A 23,368-nucleotide genomic window follows, 5' to 3' on the forward strand; every position below is an offset into this window, starting at 1 on the left:
AAAAAAAAAAAAAAAAAAAAAAAAGGAAAGCAGGCCCCCCCCCCCCCAAAGAACCTCATCCCTACCAGGGCCAAGAAAACCCCACTGTATATTAAAGGTCTGGCCCTGGGCTGCTGTGTGGTGAAGGATTCTCTCCACCAAGTCCTCTCAGGGGAGTGAGACTCAGAGTTCTGTCTGCCAGTCCTGGGCTTCTGTGCTGGGCCTGGCTGCTCCCTCAGCTTTCCAGAGTTGAAGGTGTACCTGTCTACTCATGCCCTGCAAATAAAGCCTGCTTCCTTTCCTATTTACATGTCAGACAGAGGAAGGAAGGGGGCTGTTGGGGATTTCAGAAATAAACACTGTATCCTTCTGAAAAGAGCCAGTGCTTAGTGATTTCAAATTATAATTTTAAAGTAATACAAAAATAATAAGTCTTTCCGATGAATGAAAGCCAGTGTAACTCAAGGGTAGGCTTAATGAACGGCAAGAGAAGCGAGGTATTTTGACAGACACTGATTTCTAAAGAACAGGTGCGCAGAGTGGCTAAAAATAGTGTTGTGTCATCAGCATTAGAGAAAATGTAGTCAGGGAAAAACCAGAGGTTTCTCTGCTAAAATCAGGCGTTGAGCAATTTAAAGGAGTATGGGAGTAGGTGAGATGTGAGTTTTACAAACCAGGTCAGTGGGTGTTTTCTGGAAGGCTGTAATAGTAGCACACCTCCATATATGCTTTAACAGAGCACAGTTTCATCCCTTTCTTGAGGCCAGCCTTTCAAGCCCCTTAAGATAAAGGATGAGGGCAGGTGTCCCAGGACCAATGTCACTGTGTACACAAAGAAAGCCAGCTGAACCGTCTAGCCGTACAAGATTCCAAGGCTAGGAACTTGCTTCTGCCCTGTTTGCAGTGCATTTTGCAAGCAGGGGTGGGGGTGGTTAGGTTTGCTCTTAGTTCGTTTCTGGGTCACACAAGGATAGCAATATTGGAAATGTTTATTAATTGTAGCTGTAATACCGATATCTCTTACAAATTCTAGGGTCATGGTAGGACAGAATTCTGTCTCTACTAGTTACTAGCTCTTGTGTAACCTTTTATCATGCTGTTTCCTCATGTATAAGACCTTCTGAATCATTGCATATAAATAAACCAAGTAGCATACTAATTCATTCATTTTTAAAACGTCATTAATCAAGGTCTGGGGATGTATACAGCTTAGTAGATTTACCCAGCATATTCAGGTTCTCGGTTCCATTACTAGGACTTCCTAAACAAAACAAAGTAACAAAGTCATTAACCAGTTGAGGACTGTATGTGATTCTCCCCTTATACTTTGAAATTGATGCTAAGAAATATTAATGTTACAGCAATTTATGTTCAGGGCCTATGCCTTCTGCAGTGCCATTTGCACAAGATAGTCAAGCTATGAATGGAGATGATTGAACCTATTGCTTCTCTGCTTTAATACAGGGTCTTGGAAGGTCACGTTTACTCCATACAGATTGTTAAGCTCTGGGGGTTCCATTTCTGTCCATGGAGAATGGAGTTGGCAGCTCTGTGACTCTGATCTTCCATTCTAGAAGCCCTGGATCGTTAACAACCCTCTCCTATTTACTGTGCTCTTGCAGTTCTTGGGGGCTTTGTGCCAAGAGTGTATTTTCCCTTCCTTGTGCCAGCTCTTGCTCATTTTGACAGTCTTCCCATGATCGATCCAGCCATGCTTTTCATGCTTGGCACATTATAGTGTGCCTTAAGACACAGAGCTTGTAAGCCAAAGGTCAGCGTCATGCTGTTTTACCAAAGTCTAGGAGGCTGTCACTTTATTCTTGCTGTTTAATACTGTTTTGGAGATGTGAGCCGGTGAATGGTAAGGTGAAAGAAGATACAAACTTTTATTTGCGCATGGGCTATGTGCTTGGGAAGGCCAGGAGGTTCAATTTTCACATGTTAATTATTTTGTGGTTGATTATAAAAAGGAAGAAGAGAAAGTTGTGTAGAAAACTGTGAAAGTTTGGCAAGAGTATGTCAGCGTCACATTGATAAAAAAATAAAGATGTTGGATCTGATTTACTTTAGAAGAGTACTGAGACTAGCCAGTAAGAGAACTTGGGAAGGAAAAGGGGGAAGGAGGTTATATTTCCTTAGATCTGGAAATATTAAATCAGAAATGAAAATAACTTAGTATAGGCATTCATTCCAAATGATGTAGTCTAAAGTAGGCTTTAAGGTGAATTAGTCTTTCACATAATTGGAGAAGGTAAATGAGACCAGAAAGCTAAATGATCACCTAGAAAAATAAGCTGGATCTTTTCTTCATCTGTGAATTGTGAAGGCGTTACAGTAAAATTGAACATGTTTTTATCCTTGGAAAAACATCTTTGAAAAATTTGTAAGCTTGGTAGTGATGAGTACCTGCCTGTGTCTTAAACTTTATGTTGAACATATGGTAAAAGTCCTATAAAAGTCAGTGTATTTAAAAATGCAGAGACTATAGCAATAGCTCTTGCCGAAGAAAATAACCAGAAGTGCTGTGAAAGCATGGGCCTAAAGGCAGACAGAAAACAACGAGCAACAAGCAAGTCCTTAATACATAAAGAAATGCAGTCTACTGGAAGAGGATGTTTTTACAATATAGGAAAGATAGAGGAAATATAGTTAGAAAATATAGAGAGATGCTTAGCTTTCTCAAAGCAAATAAAAATTGGTTTTCAGGTTAGTGATTGTAAAATACTCTCCGTGGTGAGTAAGTGTGGAAGGATGGCACTCATCTACATTTTAGGAGGAGGTATAAATTAATTAAGCATTTCTGTAGACATTTGGCAATATCTACCAAAATAAGTGCATATGTCTGTTGATCTAACAGATTGATTCACAGGCATTTACTTTCTCTCTCTCCCTCTCTCTGTGTATGTGTGTGTGTGCATGTGTGTGCGTGCGTGTTTGTAGAGAATATATAAAAATATTCATCATGGCATCATAACAGTTTAAACGAAGTTTGGATATCCACATACAGAAATACTCTGAAGCCAATAGAAATATTTTGTCAAGGCAATGAAGATAGAAAACTGCAATTTAAAGTATGGTGAAGAAGGAGGAATATGGTAGAACACAGGAGGAAATGGGCCGTGCATGGTGGCCTGTTTTTGGAATCTTAACACTCAGGAGCCTGACACGGGCAGATTGAACATTCTGGCATAGCCTGGACTTTGAGATCCTGTTTCAAAAACAAAGCAGAGGCCAGGTATGGTGGTGCATGCCTTTGATTACAGCACTTGGGAAGCAGAGCCAGGCAGCTCTCTTGAGTTTGAGGGCAGCTTGGACTACATAATGAATTTCAGGACAGCCAAGGCTACACAGAGACACTGTCTCAATAAACCAAAAACAAAAGCAGGGCCTTGTGTTGCAGGCAACTCTTGTAATCCAGCAGCTCTTGATGCTGAGGCAGGAGGATTGAAAGTTCAAGAACTGTCTCTTCTGTAGAGTACGTTCAGGGCCAGCCTACGCAATGTAGTGAGTCTCTCAGAATAAAATGTGAAAGGAGGGCTGAGATGTATCTCGGTGATGGAGCACTTAACGGAGCATGTGTGAAGCCCTGGGGTCAGTGCACAGTACTGCCTCCGAAAGGAAATCAGTCAGTTGTTGATGGAAATAACATTTGGAGATTGGAGTCAGGGCTTCCCCCTTCATGTTGATTCCTGTGTGTGTGTGTGTGTGTGTGTGTGTGTGTGTGTGTGTGTGTGTGTTTGTGTAGTCAGGACTTACCCTTTCGTGTTGGTGTATGTGTGTGTGTGTGTGTGTTATTTACTTTTGAACCCATATTGCCTATTGAGTACATTGTTTGGTTCCTGCTAACCTCTAGCATTTGAGTGTGATACTTTTACCTTAGGATTATCTGGAAGCCTGATTGCAGGCAAGACTAGCCATACATTTGCACAGTATTGATTTTGTTGACTTGTTTAAAAATGTTTTTTTGATAATCTTTGATGATTTTTCATTTAATTGATCTGTGAATTGATGTTGTATAAGTTGGCAGGAACTTTGTTTTCTCAAATTGTGTTGATGATGTAACTTTATCTCTCATAGATAGTTTGATTTTATTTAGTTAAAAGGAAAAAAAAAACACGTTCCATCCAGCTCAGAGAAACTGACAGCTGTTTGTTTCGATCTGTCCAGATATGGAGGCCATTCACTGCCACCTTTTATTTCCCCGTGGGTCCAGGAACTGGATTTCTTTATTTGGTCAATTTATATTTCTTATATCAGTATTCTACACGACTTGAAGCAGGTAAGTTATCTTTTTATAATTGTTTTAAGTATTGTTTCATCCTGACTTACTAATTTGTACATTTACTTGGATTTGGAGGGCCATTAGCATTATATGAAGGAATGGTTAATGATGGTTCTTACCTGCACACTAGATCATGACTGTAGGAGGCTCTTAGACTGAGTTTTGTGTTTTTTTGTGTTTGTTCTTTTTTCTTTGGAAATGGAGTCTTATTATTCCCGGCTAGACCCAGATGGCCTCTGCCTCCTGAGTCCTGGATTAAAGGTGTGTGCTACCACACCCAGCCTGCTTGAGTTTTTATTCACAGAGTGAGTTGTGAAGTAGCAGTGTTACAGCAAATCAGAACTTTGCCTATCTTTGTCTCCTGAATGCCTGGGCTGTTTTCTCAATTCCAGTCATTGTCCTGCTAGAGTAAAACCGGGCAAGAGTATATGCATCTCTTATACTGATGGTGAAAGGCTTACTTCATGCAAGTCAGAGTTAATCTCATTCTCAGTGGCTCAAGCACCGGCCTGCAGCTGGAGAGGATGGCTAAAGCACAGGACTGAGGATTTGATTTCAGATCCTTTTAGCTATGTAAATAAGCTGGGTGTGGCACTGTGCACCTGCAGTTTGGTGCTGGGAGACCGAGACCCAAGGATCCTGGGGGCTCCCTGGCTACCTAGTGGAGTCAGTTTACCCTAAGCTCCAGTTTCAATGCCTTGCTCAGGAAATAAGGGGGTGAACCTTGAGAAGATGCTGACTGTTGACCTCTGACTTCATTCACACATGCACTATGGGCACCTGCATGTGCACACATGCATATACTGCACATAGACTTTATGTAGTCAGTATTTGGTAGGTACTGTGGTAGTTTGAGAAGCAATACATTGTTTTAAAAGTGTCTTGTTGAATTATCTATTTCCTGCAATACTTTATATGCTATTTTTAAGTTGCTTACACAAAGAAATAGTAAATTGATACTTTGACAAAATACAGCTACATTTTGTTGAGTGGAAGTGATCTGCAAAGGTGGGCAGACTTCGGAGATTTTATAAAACTGCCTGTTCTTACAAACCATCCTTGACTCTACCCAAGTATTTGAAAGTTATTCCTGCCTTACAGCTGCAGGGACAGAGTAGGTTGGATATTTGCTGTGAAATACAACTTTCCCTTAAGTTGACATTGCTGTTTTTCAAAAAGAAGTCACTGTTTTAATTCAGAGATTGGGTGGGGTCCCGACCTTTCTTTGCAGAAAAGCATAGGCCAGAGGCCAGTAAGTAGTTCAGCTGGTAAAGGTGCTTGCCACCAAGGCTGATTCCCTGAAGCCCACATAATGGAAGGATATCCTCTGACCTCTGCTTACATACATGCATACAAGCACGCGCACACACACAGCACGTCATGTATAATTCCTTTTCATTTGTCAGTACCTAGCATGCTTCTGACGCCAAGCCTTAAGGATTCCCTTTGATAACGGAAACTGGGTCTGAACTGGGATGGTTATGTGGCCACCTCTGCTCTTGTTTGCTGTGCTTCTACGTCCATTTACCCCCTTTATTAACCTGAGCAGGCTGCGCAAGCTGGTCTGTACTACTCTGTATATGCGCAACAGGTAGAGAAACCTGTCAGCTGTTGGACTGCTGGCTGCATTTGTTTGCTTTTATCCTTTTTTTTCCAGTCAGAGCATTTTTGAAATGCTCAAGCTGAGAGGCGTTTTTGAAACAACTTTTTTGAGATAAAAAATTGCTCTCTGTATCTGTGGATTCTGTGTCCAGAGTCAGCTGCCTGAAAATTTGAAAATATCTGGAAAACAGGTGTACTGAATTTGTACAGTTTTCCTCTCGTCATTATTTCCCAAACAACATATTGTAGCAGCTACTTCACAGAATTTACATTGTAAAAGAGACCATAAGTAATCTGATCTCTTTCACAGTATATGTCAGAGTCTGTAGTTTCTGTGCAAATACTATACCATTTTATCCAAGGATTGTGAACATTTGTAGGTTTTAGCATGCAGGGAAGCCCTTGGATCCCATCTTCCATCCGAGACAAGGGAGATGGTAATCCACATCCCATCCAGCTTCCTCACTTGAGTTTAAAGTGTACAATTCTGTTAGTTTGTGTGTAGAATTGTACAGCCATTACCGTAGCAGTTTATAGCATTTCCTTGCCCCCGAGTGTCTACACCTGTTCCTGCTGCCCATTTCCCTCCACATAAGCCACAGGAAACTACCAGTTTCCTTCTGGCTCTTTATATTTGCCTGTACTAGTAGTGTCTTGTACTAATTTTGATAGGACCATACCATATATGGCCTTTTGTGACTGTTTTCTTTTACTTAGTATCATGTTTTTAAGGGTCTTCTGTATAGCATGTAGTTGTAGTTTATTCCTCTTTATTGTTAAATTATATAGATAATGTTGCATTCTCTTTATCCATTTATTGATGGGCACTTGACTTCAGTTCATTTGTGGCCTCCATGACTGATGCTGGAGAGGAATCTTTGCCATCAAAAATTGTCCTGAGCAGTGGTCAGATCTCCCAAAGGTCGCAGCTATTTGAGATAACAGCTGTTTTTCATTTCCTCTGCACTCCACACAGCCTTAAGTTAATATGCCACCTGCATAATTTCTTGCTTGGTTAAATTGTTAAGAATGAGCCAGGCAGTGGTGGCACACACCTTTAATCCCAGCACTTGGGAGGCAGAGGCAGGTGGATCTTAGGCAGATGGATCTCTGTGAGATCAAGGCTGTTACACAGTGGAACCTTGTCTCAGATCTACCCTCCAAAAAAGAGAAAGAAAGAAAAGCCCTCCTAAACCCCAGAAACAAAATACTGTAGCTGGACGGTGGTGGCGGATGCCTTTACTTCCAGCACTCGGTACTCAGGAGGCAGAGGCTGGTGGATCTCTGAGTTCCAGGACATCCAGGGATGTTAAACAGAGAAACCCTGTCTTGAAAAACTGAAAAAACGAAAAAAGAAAAAGAATGAAGCAGTGTTGGTTTAAGAGGTTTCTGATTTGCACTGAAAGAATGTAATTTAAGACCATTAATTGTAAATTCCTAGTTGCTTGCATGCCAAATAATACAGCACTACAGTTTATGTGATTATAGGTATCTCAGTCTAAAGAATCCTTAGAAATCACAGAGCCAGAACCACCCCCAGAAAAGCTTGATTCTTTTTCAGATTCAGAAGTTTTGTTGGAATCTCAGCTGTCCTTCATTACAGTGAGCATTTAGCCTGTGTGTCTTTACGCTGTGCTGAGAGAAGCAAGGAGAACAGGAGAGGCGACTGGTCCCTCCTCACTCTTCCCTCCTTTGCCACCTTCTGGTCTGAGAATAGAGCCTTACTATGTATAGTCTATAGCCCAGGCTGGCCCAGGCCTTGTAATCCTCCACTTCCTGAGTACTGGAATTACAGGTGTACACTACAAAACCTATTATGTTTTCTTTTTCCTTAAGACCCATCCTTCTGTCTTTGTGATTCTTGTTTCGGGGCTGAAGAATTGACTGCCGTGTCCTGTAATCCTAGCAGAGTGTGTAGAGAAGTGACTCTCTAGTCATTTTTGTCTCGTCCCTCTGCTTCTCTCAGAATGTCCTGACTGCAGTGTTGGGAACTAACTAGACTAAGAGCTGGACTGTTGTGGTTTTCTCCCATGGGATGAAGCACTCTTTGCAGCGTTGGGGTGAGAAAAGCGCTAACCTAGTCCTTAGCCCTACACTGCCTCAGACGAGCATGTGACTTTGGTCATGGACTTTATTTTCTCACTTTTAAGTAAGGGCTCATACACTTGACCCTTGCACCTCACAGATACCTTATGGAGAAAGTCCGTTGTGGAGAGGTCTGGCCTTTTCTTTCTCCTCCCTTGTTCCCGAGTGTAAGATCTGTAATAGAGGCTGACTCTGCTCTACGTCAGCCCGGGCTAGACTGTCTGGTCCCGATATTGACAGCAGCAGCAGCTAGTAGCCCTGTCATAATAACGGGCTCCCACAGAGTCACGCTGCAGGAGCGACAGCGGTAGCCAGAGTGGGAATTAACCAGTATCAAAAGTGTGCTCAGTAGATTACCGTAGGACCCTGAGGGAAAGCCAGCAGGACATGAGGAAGGGGAAGGGCCTCACTGGGCTTGGGACAAGGCTCTGTATTTCTGGAATTGACTGTCCCCCTTGGGTCTGTTTTAGCCAATGGCAGCCACGGTGTGTAGCTTTCTGGAAGTCAGGTCAGTGGAGCATAAACCGATCGTAGTCAGGTGCCTGTGGTTCAGTTTTATGCCATGGTATAGACTTTGGTAAAAACTCCCCTTTCTTTAAAGAAGTGGTTTTAACTGTTTCAATGTAACATTTTGAAGTATTTTTCTCCATAGATGCCATTTTCTTCCACAGTTCTGAACCCTGATGTTTGCTTTGTGTTTGTTCTAGGAGCTTTTGATGGGAGGCCCGCAGACTATTTGTTCATGCTTCTCTTTAACTGGATTTGCATCGTGGTATCCTTCAGTGTTATTTTGGGCCAGAATCATGCTCCTCCTCCACCACCACCCCCCGTTTTAAGGTTTTTGGAAATAGAATTCTATAAAATATTTAAATCAGTTTTTATACTGTTTAAAAAAACTGTAGTTAATGAAGATTGTTTTTTAAAATGAGGATAAACCTTGGGTTTTGGGGTGCTTCCTCTTAGTATCGCCTCTGGGATTTCCCATAGTCAACTGATTTTACTGCTGTCTCCTTGAGCCCAGTTCTCCGTGTTCTCTGGGATGACGATTTGTGACTGAAGCACAGTCCGTGCTGTGAGGCAACTTTCGGAATCTGTGGTTCTTACCAGAAAATTGATTTATAGCCAGCATTGTTCTCTGATTTCATTGCTGTCCATCTTTTGAGTCCTAAATAATAATCTAGTCCCCTACTCCAGGTATAGTCCTTCTCTCTATGAGGCACAGTTGATAAGCAAACAGTCGGACTTAACTGCCATTTAAAGTTGGCCAAGAGCCAGAAAAATATAGGGCATGGGATATGCCCTCTCCCTTAAGAGAATGGAGGGAATTCTCTTAAACAAGTCACGGACTTGTTCGTGCTGTCAATCCTGAGTGTGAGCAGGATCATAATTGTTTGAAATACATAGGCATCTCCATCCTGTACTTGAAGGAGAGACGCTGAAACAATATCAGGGTACCAAAAGATACCAAGTGACCAAGTTGCGCTGAGGTTTTCATTTCTGTTCTCCTGCTCTACTGACTGTACAGGCTAATGGGAAACTTATGCACAGTTATCTGACTTTTATGTGTTCCCATATCCAATTGATAGAAATATGTTCTCCTTTGGAACAGTGTAATGAAATTCTATTGGAGGGAAATAATCAGATCAACCTTGATATCTGTAGAATACTTTGTGCATATGATCTTTAACTTTACAAACCAAGATTACTGGTTTAGCAATGGATATGCAGGTAAGTCTTTCAACTATTGGTTTTTGTGTATATTTAAGCACTTGAGATTACATTGAAAGTATAAAATGATAACTGCTATTGTTTTGAATATGTTAGCTAAGCCTTTGAGGCTCTTGTAGACATTATCTAAATCATTGAATTTTCTGTTTATTTTTGGCTTATGCATTCAGAGTAATGGGTTTGCAGTATTTCCTGGCCATGTATGAGGCTCTGTATTCCTTGGAAGCAGCTTATATGGTTAAGAAAAAACTTTATTTTCAAATAACAGCTTGAACTAATGTTTCTGACTTCCTGTAAAAACATGATTGTATTGACTATAGATTTTTATGGAACTCATTGTATGATAAATGATGCAATTAGTTTGTAATTCTAATCATTAATTTTGTTTGCAGATTTTTAGGGGGTGGGTGTAGTAGACAGGCCACATCAAACCCTTGTTGCATGTTCCTGGACCAGAGGTTCATATGTCGCCTTTTTTGCAGTTGCTGATGATTCCTCTGATCATGTCGGTCCTTTATGTCTGGGCCCAGCTGAACAGGGACCTGATCGTATCATTTTGGTTTGGAACACGATTTAAGGTACTTTACCTAGGTGGAACAAAACTCAATTCTTGTCTTTGTAGCAATCCCCCCCCTAAGCTCAAATGTGTATCCTTCTGACACTTCCAGAAGGGGTCACTGCAGTGTAGCATAGGCAGGCACCTTCCTCCCCCTCCTCAGTCCTGTGCCTAGCCATCCCAGCATCCCTTGCTGATATTGCTTCCAGTTCCTCTGAACCTCAGGTTCCTCAGGGATATGTCCCTCAGTGATCTTGTGTATGTGTTTGTGTGTGGGAGGGTGGGGGGAAAAGTACAAGAGAAATTGCAAAAGAGACAACATGCAGGAATCCTGCCATTTCTAATCTTTTTGTCACTCCTGCATACCCTTTTAGGTGCTAAGTACTTTACCTTGAATAGCGCCCTCAAAGGCTGCCTGAGCTTACCATTTCTACCTGTAATGTCCTACTCATTACAGAACTGAATATTGCTTGAGTCATCTGCCTGGGGTTAGATTTGTTGAGTCTGGGATTTTGTCGTACTTACCTCACTTAGCCTTACAGCTGTTTATGGATAACCCTCTTTTTATTAGTTTGTGAAGTTTCCTTGAAGTTCGCTCAGTCTTAAGTTTGTCCTAAGGTTCGGATGTCAGATCTGGAAAGCTAATACCTTGTTGTGAGAGTGTTAGTTCAAGACATCCACACAGTGTTAGATAAAAATTCAGGTTAATTATCTGTGACCATTTGCTGATTGGAGCCTTAGAGTTTGGGGTGTTTTTACTGCCATCCATAAGACACTTATTTCTTTGTTACTATTAACTCAGCAGGGTATATACTGAATTTGAAAGGATTCCCTCCATGCAATTACAGGTGTACAAATGAGCACAGTTTTAGGTAGGAAGATGTAAGTGTGATGAGGATGGTGTTAGATTTGAGAAATTCTTAATGACCTAGTGATTTCCATAAAGCTCTGGTTAGTATTTCCTTCCCCATTTTAAGGTTTTGCAGTGTCATGGTGTCTTCAGACGTGGCTGTTCACATTTGTGTCCTCTTTCCTAGGCCTGCTACTTACCTTGGGTTATCCTCGGATTCAACTATATCATTGGAGGCTCGTAAGTAATGTTAGATTTATTTAACTGGAAACCAATCCTTGGGAAACTTAATTCATTGTTATCTTCCTTTCCTGGTCTTTTAAAGACTTTAAAGAATCTGATATGTTAGACCCTTTTAAAGATGTTTGATTCTAATTGGTTGCACAGTAGGAATTTAAGCACTTTTGACATTGGATGACTGTCATTTTGTTAGCTTGTCACCAGATACATTGTATTTCTAGACATATTTTTTGAATACATATGTCTTTATTCACTATCCATAATGAGCAGATACAGAAATATTTGTCATGATTCCTCTTAGGAACCTATCCATAAGATGACTCTATTATGTACTTGTAAGGCACTTTCAGAATGCCTGGGAAATGGCATACTGCCACAGAAATGGAGTCTCATTTTTCCTCTCTTGCTGGAGTTAGTACTGAGATGTGGAAAACCTTTCACGTTTCCAGTCTAAATTCAGAGAGAGACCATCTAGATGGAGTTGTTCTGGGCTGGAGAGACAGTACAGTGGTCAAGAGCAGGTGCCACTCTTGCAGAGGACCCACATTTGGTTTCCAGCACCCCTGTCAGGCAGCACACAACGGCCTATAACTCCATGTGGTTTCTGGTATCTCTGGCCTGGTTGGAGACTTATATCTGTGTACATATACACACACATAGGCATGCACACACAATTACAAATAAGTTTTCAAGTTTCTTCTGCCTGGTGTGGTAGCACACACCTTTAAACCCAGCATGTGGGAGGCAGAGGCAGGCTCTGTGAGTTCAAGGCCAGCCTGATCCATATAGTGATTTCCAGGAAAGCCAGAGGTACATAGAGAAAAATACCTGTCTTGAAAAAAATAATGAGAATGTTCTTCATAAAAACAAAACAAAACACAAAACTAGAGATATCTTAAGAGCTTCCATTTCTTCCATTACCAAATATTTTCAAAAGTTAATCGAGTTGGAAAGTACTAGTCCTTCATCTAGCTGGTGTGTTTGCCTGTTGTGGTCCTTACTCCTCGTCTGCACTTACAGAGAAGGGAGTGGACCAGACGGAAGGACGGTCTAGATCAAAGCACGTGCCCCTCCGCTCTCCCACCCTCAAGGGCGGAGGCTTGGGCGAGATCCCTTAGTGGGGCGATGACGAATGATGTGTAATAGGAGCTGTGGATAGGGAGCCCTGGGTGAGCCCTGGGAAACCTGAAACAGTCCCAAGTGGTCTCCTTGTGTCTCCTCTGAGTGTCCTGGCTCCAGGAGCCAGAGTGGTCGCATGTTGTCACCTGTCTCCCTCATGTCTGTCTGTCTCACATGCACTGTGTTTCAGAATTCAGAAACTAGCTTGCTTTGCACCTGCCCCAGCTCCTGAAGTAGACTGGAACAAAGTTCATATTTTGAGGATGGGCGGGGCCTTGAGATTTCAGAGGTGCCTCTGGCCTTGAGGAGCTGTGGGCCTCATTAGTTCTTCAGGCCCGATTTCCCTCTCCCTCAGAATGCATTTGTCACTCACACTGTAAAGGCCATTGTAGAGCTGTCACTGACTCCCAGGGGCTGGAATGGGCTTCTGAGAAGGCTGCCTCTCTTTCCCATGCTCTTAGTTACAGCTTGTGCAGCTCACTGTGTTGCCTGGATGCCTTTGCACTGACTCGACTCTCTTTGCAGGGTGATCAATGAGCTCATTGGAAACCTCGTTGGACATCTTTATTTCTTCCTGATGTTCAGATATCCAATGGACTTGGGAGGAAGGAATTTTCTGTCCACGCCTCAGTTTTTGTAAGTTTTTTCTTTTCTTACTGAATGTGGTGCTGTCCTGTGGTTTCAAGTATCCTGATTGGAGTTTCGTGAGGAGACACTCTACTGCCCTTTCTGAGGGAGAGATGAGAACTAGTGAAGTTCTTCTCACGGTCAGGACACCAGGGATTGGTGCCACAGCACTGTCTCTTTCATGACAGCTTCTAGCTAAAGATCACAAACTTGACTAAACCATCGCAAAAATAGATGAGCTATGCTGAGCGGGCTGAGGCACGTGATTCCACTGTAAAGTGCCAGCCTTGGGCGGGGGGCAGGCATGAAGGATGGCACCACAGTTTTTCTTGGAACATCGGTGTCACCTGTGATGTTGGCTGAGTAAGTTAGCCTGTTATTTGCCATTTTTAGAATGTGATTTTTGTTTTTGTTTCTGAGATAGGGTTCCTGCTGTGTAGCTCAGGTTAGTCTTAAACTCTCCATTGTTCTGCCTCAGTCTCCCAAGTGCTGGAATTATAGGTGTCACTACCCTGCCTGGTTTAAACTTTTATATATTAAACGTTATAGACTAGAAAATTTGTAGATTGTTTAAAGTTAAGATGAGAGACTTGAGATTTGTTTAGCAGTTGCAACTCCTTAGAAGTAGGTCCTTCGTAGTTGTCTTCTTTTAGGATTAAGTAGAAGAGGCCAAGGGCAATAGCTTCTGGGGGTTGGGTGGTGCCATTCCCTTTGGTACTCCTTTTTTTTATTTGTTTTTGTTTTTCGAGACAGGGTTTTTCTGTGTAACAGCTCTAACTGTCTTGGAACTAGCTCTTGTAGACCAGCCTAGCCTTGAACTCACAGAGATCCACATGCCTCTGCATGCACCACCACTGCCTGGCTAGTATTACTTTTGATACTGGTCAAGTTACTTACTAAAACCTCCAACCTTTGGTTCACAGTCTGAGTTGAGAGGCTGCCCCTGTCTCACAGGATTGGATAAAGCAAGGCTCATTGTTGAAGGCATAGTGGTGGGCTGTGGATTAATGGCGTAGTGTTGGGATCTGGGTTAATAAAAGCCATGTACCAGACGTTGTGGGGAAGACTGGTGGCTGAGAGGAAATGTTCAGACATGAGTGGGTAAGTAGCACGGCCATTCTGTCAGTGAAGCGAAGGGCTCTTAAAGAGGGACCAGCTAGATCCCCATCTGGCTGTCACCATCTGCCTAACAGTCACACCTAATTTCGTGCAGGGCTAGGAAATAATCACTTGTATTTAAGAGTTAAATCAAGATATTATTGTAACGTTTGTACTTTTGTCTTTTTTCCAAGGGATAGGTGAAGGGCAGTAACACCTGAGTAGTCTTTGCCCCAGCTCTGTGCAGGCTAGAATGTTTGTGGAAGACATGTGATTGCGAACTGTAGTATTCAGAATAATCCAGTGGCTTGTTTGTTTGTTTCTAAAAGAAAATAAGAAGAAATTTGTTTCTCTTCTTGCTTCTGGGTTGCCGTCAGACTGAAGAAACACATGACCAATCTATTTCTAATCACCAAAGGGGGCAGATTTGGATCTTTGACATAGGTTATCAAGTAGGTTTGGCAGATGCATCAGCTTTAAAAAGCTTGTGTCCTGGGGAGTCACCAACAGTTACTTTACCTTAAAACGGCCATTTCCTGACTTTAACAGCTTACAGATATTTTTGAATTGTGGACAGAAGTGTAGAAAATTCTAATGGCAAAATCGGCAGCACACTGGAGCCTGCCTTCCTCTTGAGCTCTCTCTGTTGGTGGAAGCCCTTCTGTTAGATTTTGCATAAAGATCAGATGGCAAAATGTAGCTCCTTGCAAAAGCAGTAACTGCTTTGGAATTACCATAAATTTTTGTTGATTATGTATAATTGGGTGTCTTTTTATTCTAATTACTGGCATTTAATTTCACTCAGCTTAGCAGTGGAGCTGGCTTCAGTATTATCTTGTGTGTGCAGTAGTGTGAGACAGCCTTCCTGCCCTTTCAAAGTGCTGTTTCTTCTGTACTGCAGAGGGGGAGTGTCGGACAAGATGTTACAGATGCTGACAGTTGGGTGCCTGGACATGACACTTCAGTTTAATGATAAACTGTATCTTGTTTTGTTATTTAGTTTTTTAGAGACAGTTTTGATATGGACGTCCTGAGGGCTGGGGATTTGCATCCTGCCTCAGCCTCCCAGGAGCTGGGATTATAGGCATGAGTCCCCATGTCCAACTGGGCATGAGAGAGGAATTGACTTGTAGAAACTCTAAAATAATCCATATTGTGCATTTCCTTTAAAAGGCAGCTATATCTTTTCTTCTCTATGGTTTTCTTCCAACAGTTACTTTTCTGTAAAAGGGGTCATTCTCTTTTTGGGGGAGGAGTGTGAAGGTATTTCACATGTTACAAACTGATGCACGCTGGTGTCTGAACAGTCGTACTCAGTGTTGTAGCAGACGCTTCCGCACACATGAAGGAGTGTGTATGGGCACTAGCTAGGGTCAGGCTGCCTGGGCTGGAATACTGACCATTATTCCTGAAGAACTTCACTCACTTTCTCCCTCCATTTTCTTGTCGATTTAATAAGTTTTTTAGCTGGGAACTGTGGCTTGCCTCTAAACTCAGATACTTGGGAGGGTGAGGGCAGAGGTTCTGGAGTTCAAGGTCAGCCTGGGCAACTTAGTGGAACCTTGTTGGGAATTTTTTTTTTTAAACAAAAAGGCTGTTAGCATAGCCCAGTTGTAGAGTGCTTGCCTAGCACTCCTGAGGCTTTGGATTCAACCCCCAGAACAGCCAAAAACGAAAAGAAAGAAAGGTGTGTGTGTGTGTGTGTGTGTATGTATGTATGTTAATATCTTCACAGGGTAATTGTTACAATCCAGTGAACTTCTAAACATGACATTACACAGGTGCCTCTTGACCAGTAAACTGCTTTCATGTAAGGTTGTGCTGTTGGGTGTTGTTGTGACTACTAATCATGACATTCTGGCTGCCAAGAGTTTCAAGCCAGGGTGTAAGTTTGTACTCCCTGCTTCCAGCAAACATTTAAACTTTAGAACCCTATATAACACAGGTCCAAACACATTGCCAATTTACTAATTCAGACAGTGAAGAGAAATGTTGAAAATTTCACTGAGAACAGACATGGGTTAAAGTTTTGTTAGCTGTCCTGTCATGCCTGGTTTATTAATTTGTAAAGTTAGAGATCATGTGACCTTTTTTTGGCCTTGGCGTTGACACTGTCTGAGATGGGAAGGGTACAGTTGGAAGGCAGGCGAGGAGTAAACTAGAAATACACCATAGCTTCGAGACAGAAAGCCTGTGGTCCAGACCTGTGGAGATGCTGTGCAGGGCTCAGGCGTGCTGCCTGTGGGTTTTCTCTGAAAGTGAAGTGAGTTCATTTTGAATTCTCTGATCCAGTCTGACCCATCTGCTGAAAAACCAAGAAGGCATCAGTGACTCTTGTGCTTGTTGGGCTTGTGTGTGCAGTCTTTTTGTTTCCATATTGCTCTGCATGAATTACTTTTATAATCGGTGAAAAAAAATATGGAGAGCGTGAATTTAACTGAAAGCTTGATAAAGTTTAGAAACGTGAAAAGCAGTTGCCATCTGTGGTCAGGGCATTGCACTAAGTGCTAAAAAGGAAAGCCAGATAAGACCATATCCCTGGCCTCTCCCATCATGACAAATGTTTTGGAACACCCAGGAGATGGAGATGTTCCAAGTGGCTGGAGATGGTCTACGAGTAACCTTGTTCTCGTCTTTGTCTTTTTTTTTTCTCTCTTTCCTCCAGGTACCGCTGGCTACCCAGCAGGAGAGGAGGGGTGTCAGGGTTTGGTGTGCCCCCTGCCAGCGTGAGGAGAGCTGCTGATCAGAATGGCGGAGGCGGGAGACACAACTGGGGCCAGGGCTTCCGACTTGGAGACCAGTGAGGAGCAGCCCTTGGCCTGCCCACCAGCCATGCTAAGCAGATTACAGTTTCCTCCCAGTACTGGGCACGCTTAATGGCCAAGTTCTTGCTGCCGTTCTTGGACCTGACCCATGCTGAATGTAGTCTTTCAGTACAAGACGACATTTTTAAATCCTGAAGGAAAATACAAGTGTTCCTCAAGTTTCATGATTTTCATTCAAGTCCTTACTGCTATGAAGAACAAATATCAGCTGTGCAGTTTTCAAAACTGACTCATTTTCTGGTGTCTTCTCTTCTTCCCTTTCCATCTGAATAATGGGCTGGGCAAGTGGGGTTGGTTAGCCGAGCCCTGCCAAAGGATCCCTTCCTCTTTCTCACACACATGTCCCCAGAGTTGCAGCTCGAGTTGTCCACAAAATGGTTTTGCCTTTGACAAACTCTTATTTATTGACTTTTTGCCAAAGCTTGGTCACAAAGAGCTTGGTCACACATCGCTCTCAGCTGTTGCTGGCGGGACTGACGGTAGGGAGAAGACTGGCGCGGCGGCCGAAGAGTTTTCTCAGCGGTGGGGACTCTGTCGGCCAGACAGCAGCGCGGCCATTTGCTGCCTCCGCAGATGTTTTTATACGAAAAGCACCACTGAGTCAGTGAGGCCCTGTGGGAATAATGAGGTTAGGAGCTGTTGCTAGGCACTTCTCTCCCCCTAAGCCAAGTGATCAAAACCGTAGTGGAGCTGCTTCTAACGCAGAGAATGGGTTCAACATGATCTCTTTGTGTTTCTTCCATGGGTGCGCTCTGCTGGCTTTGTGTACCCAGAGCCGTTGTGCTGTGCTGAGCTGTGTTAGGAGGTTCCAGATCCCATTGGCCGGACATGTCCCTGGAGACAGGTTTCAGGGCTTTGTTTCCGTTTCATTTTCACTGTGGATGTGTGTTCATTGAGTCAGCAGAGGAGAAAGTCTCAGACTCTTTAGATTTTTCTTTCATTGCTTTTGTCCCTTAATTTTTTTGGTCAGGTGTTTTGGTTACTAGTGAGGGAAGTATGGCTCTTTGGATGTGTATCAGTCAATCAGTTTTTAAGGCTGATAAGTGACACATAACTAGAGGTTCCAATAGCTTTAGAATTATTTGTCTTTGTTATCTTGGGTCATGCATGTATACATTTGTGAATTAGACCTACTCCCTTTTTATAGGTGGGCTTTTGCCAGCCGAGCTTGGCTCATCACTAAATAAAATTTTCTGAAGGCTACAGTGCTTTATATAGTTAGTTTATGCTTTTATTCTGAAACCAGACTGCTGGGAACAGTGTGGTGAGGCCGCTATACTTTGAATATTGTCCAAACGTTTCCAGTACTTTGGTTGGTTCCTTGCAGGAAATGTGCCCTAACAGTATGTCTTGTCTTTATCTGCTCATTAAAACTGTGATGTGTGTTGTATTAGGAAGTGGGAGTTTGAAAATTTGTGTACCTCTCCATATTTAATTTATATGATTAAAAAATTGGGTGGAGAGAGGCTGAACCGAAATGCCCAGATTCTCCTGCTGTGCTGAGGTGAGGCTTTACAAAATGTGTTTGTAAAATTCCACATTTTCCCTAATGGCATTGCATAGGCTCTCCCTGTGCAAGGTGGAGGCTCGAACTCGGAAAGGACTGTCCCAGTGAGAGAGCAGGAGATTGTGCTACACTCTCTTACCAGGGCTGGCTCCTGAGAGCACTGTCTTTTCTAAGGGTCTGCAAGTATGTAGAACTTTTCTCTTCAAGGCAAAATGTTCATTAAATTCTTTCTTCTGAACATGGATAGGAGGCTGATCATTTTGTTATCTTGCCTGGATTACCAGTCCTTCTCGGTTAGTTGTACCAAAGCGAGCTGTTTTAGTTTTGACTTCACAAGGTAAGACATCACAGTGGGTTCTCTTTATGAATGTGAAAAAAAACCTTATTTTGTACAGACAGCTTTCCTTTTTGTAACTAATCCTTTTTACTGGTAAATATTGTAAATTAAACTGTGCAACTTGAAGGCTGTCTATGTTAAGTTCCCATACCTCTGCTGTGCTGTGTTGTATGATGTACTTTATGTTTGTTATTGTCTTCACTGGATCAGTTTTATGTGATTTCCAGTAGGTTTTGATTAGCAGGACACAGCAAGCCTTTTGTATATGATGTTGTTCATATATTAGAGAATGTTGGAATTCCTGAAAGAATTAGTACTGAGTTTTCCTTTGTGTGAGAGAGAGTGTGTGAGAGTATAAATGTATATATGTGTGAGAGTGTATGAGTGTGAGAATGAATGTGTGTGTAAGTCTTTGAGAGTGTATGTGAGAATGCGCAGGCACATATGTGTGCGGTGTGGTGTGTATGTATGTGTTGATTGGGTCTTGGTATGTAGCCCAGACTGTCTGTAAACTTGGGATACTCGGCTTCCCAAGTTCTTGAATTAGGCGTACTCCACCACCTCTGGAAGCAGGGTGCTTCCAGATTTTAGGTTTTCACCCATGGGTGTGAGTGTTGGAACTCTGGAATTATATAAAACCTTCCTTATGTAGGAAGCCCAGAGTAGAAGGCACATGCCTAGTTTTTTTATCTTAAAGGTGAACAGTTTGAGTATGGTTTCCTGGCCTTCCAGTGCAACACAAAGAAGCAGAGCCTTGCACCTCCTTTCTCTACTTAATAGAGAAATAATAGAACACGAAGGAAAGATCCTATTTATTTGAAATGATGGGACATTGCCAGCCTCGTGATGTTCTGAGCTACCTTTTGAATAGCAGTGTCTCAGTTGCCAGCATCTCCATTGCCAACTATGAGATCCCTTGCCAGTTTACACTTTCAATAATGACAATAATAAATAATAAAACTTGTTAACCCTTGGGCAAAGGTATGGATCTTCCTGGATTTCTCCCTGATAGTATCTTAGAAGCCTGGTCTGGGCAGCTGTGCTTGCTGGCTGTTTGCTTTCTAAAGTGGCTCTGGGTTGGGATTGGGTGATTGCGTGCACAGCCCGTGCTTCCTTGGGTGTGTGGTTTAAGCCCAGGGCTCCTGTCCCGTGGTTCCCCTTTTCCACACTTTTCTCTCTGATCTGTCCTGACATGTTAATGTCTATATGCAGGTGTATTCCATTGTGAATATTTTAGGACTCCTTGGCTTCTGACATAAAACTCATTTGGGATTGGGGCCTGGGGGGAGTAGTTATCTTGTGTCTTTTCCTTTTTACATGTTTATAAAGTTTCTGGTAATTCTGATACTCAGTTGGCTTTGGGAACCAGTGCTTAAACCAACTTTTTTCTTGTATTAAATGTGTTGTGTTGATAATTTCATACTCGTGTTGATATAGTACGTTTTGATTACGGTGACACTTACCCTCTCATCCCTCTCACACCCGTTACCAGCCCCCTACAAGTCCCTTTCCCGTATTCAGAGAGTTGGGCTTTGTGACCCAGAGTTTAACCAGTAATACAGGTTTGCTGCTATTCACCGGAGCATGATCATCAGTGGGTACACAATCGAAGACAATGCCTGCCCTTCCCCAGAATGCAGCAGTAGCTCATAGTTGAGCAGGAAAAGTAGGGTCCCATGCTCCCCTTGGTGGTCTGGGTTGACTCTTGACAAGCCCAGTCTAGTCTAGTGCAGGCCCATGGCTGGCAGCCGCTCCTGTCATGAGATCATGATTGATATGGCTGGGCCATACCCACACGGTTTCCCTGATCACCTGCTCTTCCAGCTCTTATTCCTGTTCCTATGTGTTGTTCCAGCAGCTTTACAGGTAGTGATAAGGATGTCCAGTTGAGAGCTCAGCCCTCCACTGTAACTAAGTATCTCTCTCTGTTTGCTACCTTTCATTGTAAAGTCTTCAGAAGGCAGCCTGATACTGTGTCAGTTTAGCTAAACAAGAATAGTAAGTTTCCACTAGGGCCTAAGACTTCAGCCAGGCATGACAGTTGTACCATAATCGCACTAGTGGGCACAAATTACTTTGTAGGTTGGTATTGTAGTTTTGTACGGTTTTCAGCAGAGTTGGGCCACTCTCAACAGCTTACATTGCATCTTCTGGTACTATGAAAGCCAGCCACCCAGGAGGAAATCTCCAGCTCAGATCCAGTTTGATTTCACTGTCTCTTATACCCAATCAATGTATGTGGTGTCTTCAGCCATAGGGTCTCTGTCAACTCTGGATAGTTGGAGGGCAGCCAAGAGGAATTTCAAGGACCTGTATTGTCCTGAAAACTTCTTGAGCCTCCCTGACCACAGCTCATAAGGATGCATCCCATCCTTAGCACTAGGATTTTGGTTTAATAACACCTGACTCTGAGCGTCATTCAGCCATGCCGGCTCTTTACCCTCCTAATTCATTTTTTACTCAGCTAATAAAGTAGTGGGTTTCCATTTAACTTTTTCCTGCAAACCAATTTTTTCCTGTAAACCAATTTTTGAAGTTTTTTTTTTCCCCCCAGATAAGGAAGGACTCAAAGATTTAAGTCATATAGGGAAGTGCCAAAGACAAGAACCTAACATCATGCCGTTCTTTCTTGAAGTCAATGCCGGCAGGATACGGTCTGCCTTCAGGAGGTGTGCTTTCTGCTGAGGCAGTCCCCTTGGCCCACCTTATGCAATTTCGTATTTGTTATGTAATCAAAGACAGTTACAATTCAGCAAGCCTCCGGAATGGAAATGTTAGTTAGGAAGGGAGCTTGGTGTTGAGGAATTGGTAGGCTAAAGTAGAGAGAGAAGCCGTTTGTTCTGGGGAGAGGTACTAGCAAGAGTAGCAACAAAGGCAATTCAGAAATTTGACTGTTAGGGGTAGCAGCCTGAGCCTGTAACCCCAGTTCTGGACACGGAGGTACGGAGATCAGTGCATCCTTGAAGCGCATTGACCTGACCTGAATTGACTCAGGGTCAATGAGAAACCCTTTCTCCAAAAGTGAAGGTGAAGTGCAATGGAGGAAAGACACCCGATGTCCCCCTCTGGCCTCCACACACGTGTACGCAACGGCATGCACAAGTGCACACACCCATACCAACAAGTATAGTACAACCTACACAACAGAAAGTTTGGAGCTGAGAGGACTTTATTGCTGGACATGCAGAAGGCAGTAGGGTGTGGCTGGGAAAAGGCTGAGAAGGGAGATGGGGTCCGAATTCAGTGGAGGGAGTTAGGAGAGAAGGGAAAGACAAACTGGCCGAATTTTGTGTTGGTAGCTATGGAGCAGTTTCTGATAAGGCTTGCTCTGACCTACGGTGCTGGGATTGGGTGGAGGATGGGAGAACAATGAGAGAGAGACTGACTGCAGGGTTCCCAGGACTTAGTGAGGACGAGGATTGCTCCTGCTAACTGGTTTCCACTGGCAGGCTCTGTAGGTCCAGGTGAGGGAGAGGCAGTTCTCATTCGGTATCATGCTGCAGGGATTTCATTAAGGAGAGACAGCGACCTGTAGGGACAATTAGGTGCCATCCCGTGTGTCCCATTGCTACCCTGTACTTTGTTACACACATTTTGCCATTTGCTTATTCTTTTCCATGATTGATAATTGTCATCCCGTCCTGGAACAGTAAAGGTGCACCAAATAAAATGCAGGTGGTTTGTGGGATTTTTTTTTTTTTAGTTGGTTTTTGAGACAGTGTCTCATGTAGGCCCTATTGATCCCACTGGGTGGCTGAGGATGACCTTGAACTTCTGATCCTTCTCTTCTGTCTTCTGAATGCTTGGATTATAGGCATGTACCAACCATGCCTGGTTTATGCTGTGCTAGGGCTCAAACTCAGGGTTTTTCCGCATGCTAGGAAAGCATCCTACCCACTGACCTGGAGCGCCAGCCTTGTCACGTGGTTGTCCAATTCTGATGAGTAGGGGTTCGGCCTGCTTTAGGGGAGAGCTAGGGCCTGGTCTCCCAAGAGCTTTCAAAGATTTGGTTGTTTATGTAAAAAGTCATAGTCTTCTGATGCAAGATATTAAGAGTTTGGAATAATGGGAAGAATGTACTCAAAATGTTCCTTTTAAAAACAACAAAACAGTCCTTGGCTACAGTGTGTAGTTACATATTCATGAGCCTCAGAGTTGAGGTGGTTTGGGTAAAGGAGATGGTACAGACTGAATTCAGGCAAGCAAGAGTGTGTAGGAGTTAACTGAAGGTGTAAATTTAGTTTGCTCTCTGAGAAATTCCCCTGGGGTCAACGCAGATGTCAGCGGAGTAGGGAGAGGAAACCCCTGCCCCTGCCATAGCGTGGGGCCACACAGACCTCGGAACACAGAACTGAGTATTTGGTACAGGACAGGCTCGCTTGGGCAGAATAACAGGGCTCATTGGAAGCCTTCACCTGACCCAGATGAATCTGATTTCTCCTCGGTGTGCTGGCCCTTTCCCAAGGGCTGGCATAGACACAGTGGGTCCTTGTTAAGCAAGGACAATTGCTGTTAGCATAGGGAGCCTTTGGC

At 43.1% G+C, this 23,368-nt stretch overlaps 1 protein-coding gene across 1 annotated transcript in view; it reads left to right on the forward strand.

Moving 5' to 3' along the window:
• Derl1 (derlin 1) overlaps nt 1–20,255 on the forward strand; it is a 26,349-nt gene extending 6,094 nt beyond the window's left edge. Inside the window, exons 2-8 of the mRNA XM_050145244.1 lie at nt 4,147–4,258; nt 8,656–8,720; nt 9,650–9,676; nt 10,159–10,254; nt 11,270–11,322; nt 12,967–13,077; nt 16,832–20,255. Of these exons, the coding sequence (XP_050001201.1) occupies nt 4,147–4,258; nt 8,656–8,720; nt 9,650–9,676; nt 10,159–10,254; nt 11,270–11,322; nt 12,967–13,077; nt 16,832–16,970 (603 nt within the window). The 3' untranslated portion in view covers nt 16,971–20,255. The remainder of the gene's footprint in view (nt 1–4,146; nt 4,259–8,655; nt 8,721–9,649; nt 9,677–10,158; nt 10,255–11,269; nt 11,323–12,966; nt 13,078–16,831) is intronic.
• Nucleotides 20,256–23,368: the final 3,113 nt, after the last annotated feature.

This window comes from Alexandromys fortis, unplaced genomic scaffold (genome assembly GCF_014885135.2).
Source record: "Alexandromys fortis isolate MF-2015 unplaced genomic scaffold, M_Fortis_MF-2015_v1.1 scaffold_2_1_26212458, whole genome shotgun sequence".
Taxonomy (NCBI): domain Eukaryota; kingdom Metazoa; phylum Chordata; class Mammalia; order Rodentia; family Cricetidae; genus Alexandromys; species Alexandromys fortis.